This window comes from Piliocolobus tephrosceles, chromosome 2 (genome assembly GCF_002776525.5).
Source record: "Piliocolobus tephrosceles isolate RC106 chromosome 2, ASM277652v3, whole genome shotgun sequence".
Classification (NCBI taxonomy): Eukaryota; Metazoa; Chordata; class Mammalia; order Primates; family Cercopithecidae; genus Piliocolobus; species Piliocolobus tephrosceles.
Genome location: NC_045435.1, coordinates 96,507,951 through 96,522,646, shown reverse-complemented (window position 1 = coordinate 96,522,646; position 14,696 = coordinate 96,507,951). Strand labels below are relative to the sequence as shown.

The window sequence follows — 14,696 nt, the reverse complement described above, 5'->3', positions numbered from 1 at the left end:
TGCAGAAAGGGGGCATCTGTTACCAAGGTCTCCGGTGGAAGCTCCCAGCTCAACCCCAATGGCAAGTGTGAGTCATGAGACCATCAACACTAGTGCCAGGAGTGGTACCCAGCCTTCCAGAACCACATAGACTAAGTTGGAGAGGGAGGGACGAGTGTCCCAAAAGGAAAAGAAATGTCCCTTTTAGAAGAATGAGGGGCACAGTAACAACTGTCCTCCACTGATACCATGTGGACCCCTCCAGCTGCAGAGCTGAGCCCTTCTGGTGACCATCTGCTCAGAGAGCAGGGCAGTGTGTGGAAGAAGGAGGCTGGAGAAGATTTCTCTTCTGCAGTTGTATTTCTTTTGTGCTTTTAAAGATATCAAATAAATCATAGGCCCAGAGGGCATGATTTCCAGAAGCAAGGCTTTCTGTATTTCCTTTCTTTTCTGTTACATTATTCTAAATTCTGAAAATAGCCTTATCAGTGTTTTTTTTTTAAATAAAAATGACAGATGCTTCTTATAATAAATTAAAATTCTATAGTAAAACAAATTGGAGAGAGAGAGTCTCTATTCATGCTGGGTGCCTGTGAATAGTACTTGTGCATGATTGCAAGCTCCCAGTTTTTAATCCCTGCTCAAGAGTTTGCTCCTTTGGGCAAGGAACTCACTCTTTCTGCATGTTGATTTATGCCTCTGTGAAAGAGAGGACTCATCATTTTAGAGCTATTAGAAGAAACTATCAAGCCCTGTTCTGATGCCAGGCACCTTATTGTTTATGTTATATAATTTAATCTTCAAAACAGCGTGATATGGTGGTTACTGTCATCATCCCCATCTTATAGATGAAGAAACTGAGGCTTAGAGGGATTAAGTCATGTGTTCAAGACCACACTTGTAGTAAATGCCAGGACCTGGGCCACTTCACCAGCACCCGCACCCATGTGCCTACCACTGCACTGTACTCTGCAAGAATTAAATAAGGTGATGCAAGGAAAACTTTTGGCAGACAGAGCAAGCACTCGAAAAATTGTGCTCATTTTTTCATAATAGTGACACTGATTATATGATGAAGTTTTATGTGAAAGAAATTATACATTTGGTATATTGTGTTAGATAAGTGCTTTTTCTCCCTCAATGAGGAAGACAAACCTCTCAATTTCAATTTCAGTTTTTCAACCAAACCAGAGGGGAGAAGATAATGCTTGCCTTCTGCCCTTTCATTCTCCTTCCTGAGCTGCATTTGGGGACCAGAAGTGGGCTTTGCCATGGACCAGTTGGCGACTCTTTCAGGGGTTTCTCTTTAATGTGAGGCCACTTTGAGAGGAACTTTAGAATCTCACACCATGGGTGGAAAGTGTAAATTGGTGCAAGCTTTCTGAAAAAGTCGCATCTTTGAACCTGGCTGCTTTACTTCTAGGATCCACAACTATGGATATGTGAAATTGTTTAGCTGGCAGCATATCCATCACAGAACCATTTTTAATGCCGAAGAAATGGGAAGGATTCAAGGTTCAAAGATTGGAGATCAGTTATATAAAGTTTGCTGTGTCCATACTATGGAGAACTCTGAGGTGACTGAAGATGTCATGGGAGAAGACTTCAACAGCATTACAGTCAATCAGGAATACTAAGTGGAAAAAACAAGTTATAAAACAATGTCTGTCCATCACGTACTGGATTTTATCAAGTGACTACTAGGTGCACTTTAGTGGTCTAGGCACATGGGATACAGGAGTGGGAAAAAAATCTGTCTTCCTTGAGCCTATGTCCTTGAGCCTATAGATAACAAACAAATTAATAATTAATTGTCAATATGATGATATAGTGATTATTGTTATAATTACTTAATCATAGATAATTACATATCGCTAAATAGGTACAAAGAAGTATTCTATAAAAATATAAGGAATAAAAATCAGAGTAAGAGGACAGACATGTTGGCGTGGTAGTGGCATTTTTGCAAAGATCATCAGGGAAGGCCTCCCAAGAGAAACGATATTTGCACAGAGGCCTGAATGAAGTGTTGGACTGAGCCTGAGACTATCTGTGGGGAACTGTATTATAGGCAGAGGGAACAGCAAGATCAAAGCCAGTGTGAGCATGTTTGTTAAAAGATAGTGTGAACATTGTATGTACTGAAAGACACGTGTGCTTAGGAAAACCCATTTGTGGCTTTTTCTCTTCATTGAAGTCACTAACCGTTTAAAAGGGGCACCTCCCCACTGCCGCCATCACTGTTTCCTGGCCAATCCAGGTGGCTGCCCTGCTGCTGCCCCACAGCCCCTGTCTGCTAAACTTTGTGGGAAGAGGGAGCACGTCCTCTCTGTGAAAAAATTTGGTCTCTCAGAGTTGCTCTGGCCCTGGAGCCCCTTCAGCACCAACCAGCTTTAGACTGACCTCTTGGTCCCTGCCTTCTCTGTGTGCCTGCATGAATACACACACACACACATGCACATACACATGCATGCACACACATACACATGAGCACATGCGCATTCGCATGCATGTATGCACACACACACCCCCCACCATGAGTCCCAGGGCCCCTCCCAATCTCTATGTGGGCTGATTATAAACCACCTTGCAGGGAAGTCTGAAAGAACACTCATCTAATGTCAGGTTCCAGTAGTAGAACTTGGGGTAGTTTTCTGAATCTTCTTTTGCTTGTTTTTATTTCAGTTTTTATAATAATACATGTACTTGGTTAAAATAAATTCAGCCAGTAAAAGATATTAAAAGGATTTTATATCCCCAACTCCTTGCCAAGTCCCAGTCCCCCAGGGAATCACATTTAAACATTTCTGGGGGCTACCACAATAATCCTAAATAATATGTTTATCTTGCCATTTATTGATTCGTCAACTTTCGACTTTTATGAATAGTTCACTTTTTCCTATCTCCTTACCTTCCCCTTGGAAGTTTTATTAAAACTTTTATTATATGCTGGTGACCTTTATGACTTTAGCATATCGAAACCATTATCTTTGGTATGTATACCTTACACAGTCTGTCTTGACTGCATTCTGTAAGATTTTGACTCCATTCTGCAAGATGGGGAAATTAGCATCTCTGAACTACCCTCATCATTCCTCTTTCTCTTTACAGCCAGGCTTCTATCAGGCTGTCAATGATTTTTAATTTTTCTTTCAATAACAAATACAAATGTCTTGACAGTGTGATCCTTTTATGCTTTGTCTATAAATAGGGTGAAAACTAAGTCGTTTCTAAATTATATAAATATTATCTTCTAGAGACCAAAGTCATAACTTGAAATACATGGAGAGAAAAAAAAAAAACTTATTCTTGGCTGTAACACATGGGCCCCTTGAAGAAAAATGGGTCATCATCTTTCTTCTTCCACTCAATTAGTTTACAAAATCATACAACTTTTCATTTGCTTCATAATTAGACTATATTTTCTTGAGCTCTTTTTGGTTTTGATTTTGATTTTCCCAAAGCTTCTAATGGCCTTTCCTTATTCTTGTTGACAAAAGAAAGATGTGGCTCCTTCTTCACCATTTCTCTTCATCCATGCAGATTCTTAATTATATACTCATTGAATGCCCCATTTTGGCTGCCTACCTTCCAGATCTGCTGCACAATCCTGGGACTTCTCTCCATTGTACTCCTGGGACAGTTTCCTTCTTTTTAGAGTCCCAAGATCCTCTTTCTTGATGGCTTTTGGTTCTCCTGGCATACACCTTGAGAATTTTCTTTTCCAGAAAATGTCTTTATTTTGCCCTCTTGTGATGATGGATTGGCTGAACATAGAAGTCTAAGTTCATGCCATTTATTCTTAGAAAATCTATGCTCTACTGTCTTCTAGCATTCATTGTTATTGACTACAAATTTTAGCATCGTTATTTTTATCATTTTGCAAAATACTATTTTTTTCTGTGTGAAGCCCCTAAATTCTCCTTATCTTTGAGGATCTGAATTTTCATGAAGATGTAGCAAGGTAGGTTTGTCTGCTTTATTTTGTTTTATGTTCCATTTATTGTTTGGGCAATTGGTAGGCCCTCTTAACCTAAAGACTTTTCCCTTTCTTAGCTTGGGGAAATTTTCTTCTATTATGTCTTTGATGTTTTTCCCCCTCTCTTTCATTTTCTCTTTTCTTCCTTTTTGGAATTCTGTTAGATGCTGGACCTCCTGAATTGAACCCCCATGTCTGTTTTCTCTTGTATATTCCATATTTTTGCCTTCTTATTGTACATTCTAGAAAATTTATGTTGGTTTTAACTTTTAGGTCTTCTACTAAATTTTCTATTGATCCTGTTTTCTATTTCCAATAAGTTGTTGCTTATCTTCTACATATATTTCACATCACCCTAGCCTGGATGATGTGCACGGATGCAGTATCTTTTCAAACCATTATGAACATTAATTAGAGTTTAAATTACTTTCAATACCTTGAGTTATCTTTTTTTGTCCTTTGTTACTTGTTGTTAGTTTATCTTGGCTCTTTCTTCTTATGCCATTGGATTGTTGCAAATGGCTGGTGATTTTTTGTCATCTATTCATATTTTTGAACAAAGGACTTGGTGAATAAAGGTAACCAACATGGGCCTCCTCTGCCATTGGGTAGATAAGTATTCCCAATAGACCTCTCTTTTGGAAAGAGTTTAGGGCTGAAAGGTGGGAGTGCTTACCAAGAGCTCCAAGTTTGTGAGTTAAGCAGGCAATTGACAGGCTTTGCTTTGGTATACATGGATGACATCTGACGGGCAGGCATGTAGGGGCTCCCCCAGTGCCAAACAAGACAGGCTTCTTCTGTATTAGTCCATTTATGTTGCTAGGAAGGAATACTTGGGGCAGGGTAATTTATAAAGAAAACAGGTTTGTTTGGCTCATGGTTCTGTAGGCATTACAAGAAGGTGCCAGCATCTGCTTCTGGTAAAAACCTCAGGAACCTTTTACTTACAGCAGAAGGCAAGGGGGCCTGTGTGTCACATGGTGAGAGAGGGAGCAAGAGAGAAGGAGGGTTGTCACAGTCTTTTCAACAACCAGCTCTCGAATGAACTAATAGAGTGAGAACTCATTACCACAGGGAGGGCAGCAATCCATTCATGAGGGATATGCCTCCAAAGCCCAAACACCTTCCACCAGGCCCACTTCTAGCATTGGGGATCACATGTTAACATGAGATTTGCAACTGGGACAAATACCCAAACTCTATAGCTTCACTGTATGGTGTTAATCTCCATATTGAAGTCTTAAATCTAAAGTAGATTGTTCAACTTCAAAAGAGAACCACTTTATCTTTTGGGCCTAAGACCAATCATCCTCAGACCAATTGCCCATTTGTTACGGAGTAGGGATGGGGGACCAAGAGACCTCATTATTGTCTACACAACCACTAAATTACCTTTCTGAGTACTGTCATAATCCAAGGCTGCTCTCTGAATCAACCAACTCAAAATTGGGCCTTCCAGTTAGAGTCCAAGCGCTTCCATCTGTTCTGAAGGACACAGTTCTGTGTTACCTTTATGCTATCGTTGTCAAAATCTCTGATTTTGCTCTCACCCCGATTCTTTCCTTGTATAGATTGATTTTTATCTTTGGATATCTTCTCACATTTCACTGGGGTCTGGAAAAGAAGAGCAACTAAATGTGGAATTGTTCTTCCATTGAATTGGAAGCCTTTATATTCCTGTTGCTTTTCTGAATTTTCTAAAATGAGTGTGTATTATTACATTTATAATAAGAAAAATAAGAAAAACAGCTGTTTTCAAAATGGAAAGGTTTTAGAAATTTGTTCTCATCAGGCATAAAAGAGAAGAATCTTTTTTTTTTTTTTCCAGATGGAATCTCACTCTGTCACCCAGGCTGGAGTGCAGTGGTGCTGTGGTGCTGTCTCGGCTCACTGCAACCTCCACCTACTAGGTTCAAGTGATTTTCCTGCCTCAGCCTCCCAAGTAGCTGGGATTACAGGCATGCACAACCACGCCCAGCTGGTTTTTGTATTTTTAGTAGAGATGGAGTTTTGCCATGTTGGCCAGGCTGGTCTCAAACTCCTGACCTCAAATGATCCACCTGCCTTGGCCTTCCTAAGTGCTGGGATTACAGGTGTGAGCCACAGCACCCAGCCTGGATCTTGCCAATGTTTTATACCAACCATTGTAGCATTAACCAGGAAACTACTTCCTCACAGTGCTTCAATCTGAATGAGGAAGAGGCTAGAGAATTTTGCTATCTTCCTTGTGCTCTTTATTTTTGTAAGATGAATTAGAAATGTTGTTAATACAGTAAGAATATCAAATATAAAGCCTACTATTAAATACCCTGAAACTTCGTGGTTTAAAGTGTCAAGTATTTATTGGTTTGCTCTTTGGAGTGACTTAGTGGATGGTTCTCCTGGTCGCACCTAAGGTCACTCATTTGTCTCCAGTCAAACTATTAGCCGATGGCTTCTTTCACCTGTCTGGGAGTTAGCTGGCTACTGGCTGGGGCAAGAGGGATGATTGGGCCAAGCGTTTCTCATCACACAACAGGCAAGCTTGGGCTTACTCATGTGATAAAGATTGTGGGATTCCCAAGAGCAGCAAGAGAGGAAACTGCAGGGCTCAGGATTCACACAACATCACTTTCACCATTTTCTATGGTCAGAGAAAGTCACAAGGCCAGCGCAGATTCAAGGGGAATAAACTTCACATCTTGATGGATGGAGCTGTGAAGGATTGTAGCAGTTTTGCAACTCACCATTTAATAATTCTAATTTTCTGCTGTCTAATTCTGTTTTCCTCAGGCTTCTGAGGGCCCAGTCTCTGGAATGGTTCTACAATAATGTGAAGAGCCGCTTCAAGCGCTTTGGCAGTGCCAAGGTTCTGAAGAACCTGTACAGGAAGCACCGGCTGGAGAGTGGTGCGTGCTTCGACATTCTAGGTACTCTCACTTCCTGCCGCTCTGGGAGTCTTTGGTGGGCTGGTGGGTAGAAGGCCTGGCTCAGGGGCCCTGAACACTGGAGCACACTCACCTGGGACAGATAAGTTTGCTTAACTATCCGGCACTAGTGAGAAGCAGAAATAGAAGGACGGATGCCAGAGACTCTGCTATGTTTTGACTCTTGGTTCCAGCATCCCTACTGGGCTAGAGCTTATAAGTTAGAAGCTGTGAACACCAAGTACTTCTACAAATTGTGATTATTTTAATCTCAGATCAAAAATTAGGTGTTCTTGATCATCATCCCTTAATGATTAAAACGTTGGAAAGTCATTTGCCCTTGGCTACAGAGAGACTACAACTGTCCCTGGAGGGCATGCCCTCCACCTTCCTTTCTTCTTACTCCAAAATTCTGTTCGTATGGCCCAGAAGCTGATGTGGTGGGAGAGTGAGAAAAGTGTCTGCTTCCTCCCAGGAAACTTGAAGGATGAATTTTTTTTTTACCTGTGCTGTTTTTATACAGTTGAGACAACCAAGTTCATTGGAATGAGAAATTATATTCTTTAGTCCTATTAGATCAGCCAGTAGAAAAGAATGGTAGTCAGAATATGGAGAGCATCCCTTTCAGAAAGTCTGTTTCTTTCTATCTAGTGACAGATTTTTTTTTTTTTTATCACTTGGCTAACACAGGCAAATGCTTTTTATCCATGAGAAACAAGGAAGAAAAACAAACCTTATTCATCTAATTTGGAGCTTTTTCACCACCATTATTTTACGTCGTTTTCTCAATAAAGTCTTTGGTTGTGTCTTACCTAAAAATATGCCAGCCACTTAGACAATGGGGAAAATAGAATGGAGGCACTAAACATGGAGAATCATTAGAGTCTTTTGTTGTCATTATTAGAATCTCTGTCTTTCAAACTGCTCAGGAAAGCTATAGCTAAGAGAGCAGTGCTGAAGGTTTCCACATATTATGTTTATCATCATTTCACCAATTTCTCTAAAAGTTCTGTAGGAATGGAGGCAAAGAAGAAATAAAGCTTAAAAGTCATACTGTTAGCAGTTTTTCAACCCAGAGAGAGATCTCAAGAAGGTTCATGAATAGAATCGGCTCACTCATTTGCATCCCATCCTCCTTTCCTCTCTTGTACATCCTCGGGTATGCTGAATGTGCCCCTTTAAATGTCACCAAATTCAGATCTCGTAGGTGTTCTTTACCACTTAATGCACATTGAGGAATAAAGCAAACATGTGGAAAACCCTGTAGAATAGAGCAGAATTTTTATTTCCTTCCCTTTCTCTCTAAGTCTCCACAAGTGGAGAAGGCAGGCATGAATCCCAAGTGGGCTAGTATTAGCAGGGCTTTGAAATTTACAAGGATCAGTTTCAAAGGAGAATTCTTTGCTAAGAATAAATATCTGCCCTGATTGAAGCAGCTTTAGGTGCTGGGCCCTCTGTGATTCACCACTTTCTTCATCTGAGCCTCAATCACAGCACTTATCACATATCACAGTGCATTCAGGATTACACAGCTGCCTCTCCTGCCAGACTGTGATATGCAGGTGGTAGCTTGTTTATCTGTGTTCTCAAAGTGTGGCTCAAGGCCTGGCACATCTTATATCCTCATTATTGTACTAGTTCAACCTTGAAAGCATTTTATGGGGCCAGGCATGGTGGCTTATGCTTGTAATCCCAATACTTTGGGAGGCTGAGTCAGGAGGATCACTTGAGACCAGGAGTTCAAGACCAGCGTGGGCAACATAGCACGATCCTGTCTCTACAAAAAAAAAAAAAAAAAAAAAAAATTAAATTAGCCAGATGTGGTGGCATGCACCTGTCCTTTGAGCTACTTGGGAGACTGAGGTGGGAAGATCACTTGAGCCCAGGAGGTTGAGGCTGCAGTGAGCCATGATTGTGCCACTGCACTCCAGCCTGGGTGACAGAGAAAGACCCTGTCCAAAAACAAAGCATTTTATGGATACCAAGCCGCTTCATAGAAATATGAGAATCAGTTGCTTTAATACTATTCATATCTCCATTTAAGTGAAGATTTCTTTTCGAGAAACATGAAGACAGGCAGACAGGAGACAATTTATGAGATGGTACTCAAATATATGAAGCCATGGTCATAAAACAACGAGATCTATTCTACAAGCTACATAGGAAATTTAGTTACACTTCAAGTAGGGAGAAATCTTCCAGGGCTTAAGTAGCCTCCTGGTTGTGTGAGATGACTTAAGAGTCATTCATTAGCTTTTGCTTGTTACCTAGTACCCTTTGTAGGTTTGTCATCTGCCATCCTCAATTCATGACTACACATTAGAATCGCCGAGGGTACTTTGAAAAAATCTTCCAACACCCCAAATCATTGTCCACCCCCCATTAATTACTGCTGAATTTCTGGAGGTGTAATCCAGTATACATATTTTTTAAAGTTGCCTGTATTATTCTAAGGTACAGCCAAGACTGAGAACAAGAGCCTCAGCTAGAACTCAGAGTAATTAGTTCAGCAGTGTTCTTCCAACTCTATCTAATGGTACTCATTTTCAGAATTTTAATTGTCAGAACATGATATGCAAAATCTGCATTGCCCAAGGCATGTGCTATGCTCCAGGACTCTTAGTGTAAAACTCCTTTCACCTACAGAACGTCTTCATTATGCGGACCACTGTAGTTTGCCATAAAAACACTCAATTCAGGTCGGGCACAGTGGCTCACACCTGTAATCCAGCACTTTGGGAGCCTAAGGCAGGCAGATCACGAAGTCAGGAGATCGAGACTATCCTGGCCAACATGGTGAAACCCCGTCTCTACTAAAGTACAAAAAAATTAGCCCAGCGTGGTGGCACTCGCCTGTACTAGGAGGCAGAGGTTGTAGTGAGCCAAGATTGCGCCGCTGCACTCCAGCCTGGCAACAGAGTGAGACTCCATCAAATAAATAAATAAATAAATAAATAAATAAATAAATAAATAAATTCATTGAAGATTGCTTCAATCCACACAATCTCACATATCACCCATCACATACACATCTTGTAGTGCCATCAGTTCCTCAGCAGTGCTCCCAAGCTAACCTTACTCCTTCTCCTGCAGCTCACAGCAGGTGACCAGATTAGCCCTAAAAGAATTCTTATTTGTTTTATCAGACAAATCTAAGATGTATTCATTTATTCAGCAAATATTTACTGAACACCTACTATGTGCCCATCTGGCTTAAGATGTTAGAAGTGAAGAAATGAGCAAGACCCTGCCATTTCAGAGCCAAAACTCTAGTGGAGAAGTCAGATAAGTAAATACATTTATGAATAAAATAATGTCCAAAGGTAACGAGTGCTCACATGGCTTCTCTGATAGACCCAGCATGACTTTTTTTTTTAATTTAATTTTATTTTAAGTTCCGGGATACATCTGCGGGACATGCAGGTTTGTTACATAAGTAAACATATGCCATGGTGGTTTTCTGCGCCTATCAACCGACCACCTAGGTATAAGCCCCACATGTATTAGCTATTTATCCTGATGCTCTCCCTCCCCCTGCCACCTTGACAGGCCCCAGTATGCATTGTTCCCCCTGCTGTGTCCATGTGTTGTCACTGTTCAGCTCCCATTTATAAGTGAGAACAGAGAACACAAGATGACATTTTTAACAGTTATCCTAAAAGAAGCACTACATGAAAAAGGTAAAAGTTGCCATTATTAATATACTTAATCTTCAGACAATTGGATAAATAATATATGCTTTTATTTAGTGTTAGATAAATAAATGGGAAAAATAAACCTTGCTGTTATTATCATTCTATATCTAATTTTGACATGATTCTTAAAGAGGTCTATCGCTTCATCCAGGATTTGATGGACAAATGTGGTTTTTAAAAATGCTGAGCCACATGAAATTAGAGTTTCCGCCAACTCATGAAAAATGGTGGCTTCATGTCTTCTGGCTGCTTAGCCCATGCTTTCCAGGACAATTCAGCCCCTTTCTGCCCTTGAAAGAAAATCACATCATCCTAAATGACACCAGCGCTCCCACCTCCAAATTTAAAAGGGAAACAGAAAGAGAGGTGTTTTACTAGAAGATTTAAAGTCATGCAAAACTAGGGCTTGTCCTCTGGTGAGGTCAGTCTTTCAAAGACTTTTTCACATCTCCCTTCCCCTTATGTTTCCCATGGCCCTCCCCATCCTCTCAGCAGGCAACCTCAAATCTTCCTTCCTATGGCCTACAGGGTATGCCAGGCAGGGACTTGCCCCTGCATGCAGCTGCAGTGGGAGTGCTGTCTGCCTTCTCTGTTGCCTCCCGCTCCCCTTGGTCTTGCATCTTGATATCCCTGTCACCTTCCAGGAAAGTCTAAAGGTCACTTATTGCTTATTCAATCTCTGTCTTTACTGGGATTTATAAACACACCCAAGTCTCTCCTGTTTTCTAAACCCCTCCTTGACTGCATTTTCCTCCACTCATTGTCCTGCCATCCTCTTTCCCATCACCGGTCAACTTAAAAAAGTGAGCTGCATTCAGGGCTTCCATTGTCTGCCCTTCCTCAGTCTACACTCACCTCTCCCCCTTCCAAGCTATTCTCCACACAGCAGCCACAGTGCACTTTTAGAGGCACAGATCTTACCAGGTCGTCTCTGAAACCTTTAAGGGCTTCACATGGTGGTTGGGATAAAGATCCAAACACTGATGTGGCCACCATGACCTGCATGGCCTGTGTCCCCAGGTCACCTCACCAGAGCTGCTTTTTCTCTCTGCAGCCCTGCCACGCTGACTCTCGTTTAGGCCTTCAGATACACCCTTTCCTCCCAGGGCTGGTCTCTGTGCAAGCTGTTTGCTGTGCCTTGTATGTTCTCCCCCTCCCTATACCCTTTGGCTGATTCTTCACTGCTTAGGTCCGTCTTCCCTGCTGAACACTTTCACTGGGCTCTGAACCATCCCATCAAAGCACTTAACCTATCCATAATTTTATATGTATTTATATAAGTATTTGATTAATGAATTTCCCACATGAGAATCTCATGCTTGTCAGGGTGGGGTGGGGGCAGATTTAGCTTTGCTCATCAGTGTGCCCCTAATACCTAGGCTGAAGCCAGGCATTCTGATGCTCATAGACTATTTGCTGGATGAATGAATAAATTCTAGATGCAGCCATGCCAAGCCACACAACCAGTAATTTGCAGGTCCAGGAATTGACCTCACATCTCTCAGACTTTAATCTATTGTTCTGTCTTTGATTCCATATTGCCTGCAAAGAAGGTACGGGAAGAAAGTTGGGGTTGGCAGCAATGCTGCACCAGGAATCAGTGTGAGAAGAAAAAAACAGTGGGTCAAAAATGTTAGCATTATTGTGGGAACTCATGAGTCCCTAAACCTGTTTGCAAGGCTGACAACCCAAGTGTGTAATAGCAGTCTGCCAGTTCAGTGACACAGAGCATCAGTGTTCACTGAAGACCTTTGATAATCATATTCATTCTCTTCTCCCACCCCTACCCTGCCAGGAGGAAGCCTTTTTGAGTCAAACCTGGAGAATGAAGGAAGCATTTCTGGCAGTGATTCAACATTTTATAGGCAGTCAGAAGGTAAATTTGCTCAAGAGTTTACAGCTACTGGGAAGTTGGAGGAATAGAAACACCTACAGGTACAGGTACTGCCAGGGTCCGCCAGGTGCATTATTACCCCAGATGCAACTATCTGCTACTATGCGTGAGTCTCCCTGGGTCACTTATTATTGCCAATTGCATGACTCCATCATGTGGCCATCCAAAGTGTGGCCAAGGGAACAGCATTCATTGCCCAACCATGGATACTTTACAGTCAACTAGTAAATATTCTTCTGGAGTTGGAACATATCAATCAACCCACTCACTTGTGCATCTCATATTAAAATATTCCCTTAAAGAAGGTATCATTTACTGATTAAATTCTACTTTTTTATACCAATATAATTGTCCCCTTAGAGCAGTGGTTAAAAGCAAAACAAACTTCTAATTTCAAATACAACTTTATCACTTCAATTCTTTGTCTGAAGTACTGGACATTGATAATCAGTGCCCCCTGAATTGCCTTCCTCCTGTGACCCCTACAGCTCATGTGTACCCTCTATTCTCTCTTTGGGTGCTGTGCTGGTCAATTTTGTGTGTCAACTTGACTGGGCTAAGGGATGCCCAGATAGCTGGTAAAACTTTATTTCTAGGTTTGTCTGTGAAGGTATTTCTGGAAGAGAATAGCATTTGAATCATAGACTGAGAAAAGAAGATCTGCCCTCATCAGTATGAGTAGGTGTCATCCAATCCATTGAAAGCCCAGATAGAACTGAAATGCAGAGGCAAGGTGAATTCACTGTCCCTCTTCTGAAGCTGGGACATCCATCTTCACCTGCCCTCAGACATCAGAGCTTCTGATTCTTGGGCCTTCTAACTCAGGACTTAAACCAGCAGCTCCCCCATTCCACAGCCCTTCACATTTGGACTGAATTATACCACTGCTCTTATGGGTCTCCAGCTTGCACACAGCATATCATGGAACTTCTCAGCCTCCTTAATCACATGAGCCAATTCCCATCATAGATCTCCTATTTTATATCTATATATATCCTATTGGTTCTGTTTCTCTGAAGAACCCTAATACAGGTGCCTTCTCATGAAAATTCTGTTCACTGTTATCCTTATTACCTGCAGCTTCTCCATAGGTTAGCACACACCATTGTACCACCTCAAGTGCACCTCCATTTGCTGCTGAGCCAGAAATGCCCAACCTTGATTTCATCCCAGAGTTCTAGGCTCAGATTTCTAATGCTTGGCCATTAGCACCTGAAGATCCTGTAGGATTCTTAACCCCAACTTGTCCTAGTCAAGCTCTTTAGCCACTTAGGTCCACCAGTGAGAGATATGTTTCCTTCAGTCCCTCTCCTCATTTCCCCCAAGCTACAAAAGTACTTGTCCGCTCTGTTTTCAATCTTACCCTTTTCTCTCCATTCTAAACCCCTATCCTTCATACCTCTCTGCCCGAAACTCTCCGGTATTAGTGTTAATTTCAGTGGCCATCTGTATCAGCAGGGTTCTCCAATACACTAAATATATATGTATGTACATGCACACACACACACACACAGATTCCTTTTAAGGAATTGGCTCATGCAGTTGCAGGGGACTGGCAAGCCCCAAACATACAGGGTAGGCCAGCAGGTTGAAAACTCAGACAGGAGTTGCTGCTTCAGTCTTCAAGCTGAATTTCTCCTCTAGGAAACTTCAGTTTTTGCTCTTAAGGCCTTCCAAAGGATTGAATAAGACACACCCACATTGTGGAGGGCAACTCTTACATGAAGTCAACTGACTGTAGATGTTAACTACATCTAAAGAATACCTTCACGGTAACACCTGGACTAGTGTTTGATTAAATAACTGGGTACTATACCCTAGCCACATTGACACATTGACCATCTACCATCTAGCTGGTCTTCTGAACTTTGGCCACTTTACCTTCTTAATCTTACCCCCAACGCTTGCCAACCTTTCTCTCCGAAACACTGACCTGAACCTTCACTTTTTACCCAGTGTTCCACATCACTTTCATCTAAGAATTATAGGCCGGGCGCGGTGGCTCAAGCCTGTAATCCCAGCACTTTGGGAGGCCGAGACGGGCGGATCCCGAGGTCAGGAGATCGAGACCATCCTGGCTAACACCGTGAAACCCCGTCTCTACTAAAAAATACAAAAAAACTAGCCGGGCGAGGTGGCGGGCGCCTGTAGTCCCAGCTACTCCAGAGGCTGAGGCAGGAGAATGGCGTGAACCCGGGAGGCGGAGCTTGCAATGAGCTGAGATCCGGCCACTGCACTTCAGC

The 14,696-nt window shown here is 41.9% G+C and overlaps 1 protein-coding gene across 5 annotated transcripts in view; it reads left to right on the top strand.

The window, feature by feature from the left end:
• MYRIP (myosin VIIA and Rab interacting protein) overlaps positions 1–14,696 on the top strand; it is a 409,112-nt gene that overhangs the window by 301,879 nt on the left and 92,537 nt on the right. For 4 of the 5 annotated variants that reach the window (XM_023231569.2, XM_023231568.2, XM_023231571.1 and 1 more), the window contains 2 exons: positions 6,731–6,867; positions 12,355–12,435. In XM_023231569.2, coding sequence (XP_023087337.1) covers positions 6,731–6,867; positions 12,355–12,435 — 218 coding nt within the window. The remainder of the gene's footprint in view (positions 1–6,730; positions 6,868–12,354; positions 12,436–14,696) is intronic. The other variant, XM_023231570.1, reaches the window with a different exon arrangement.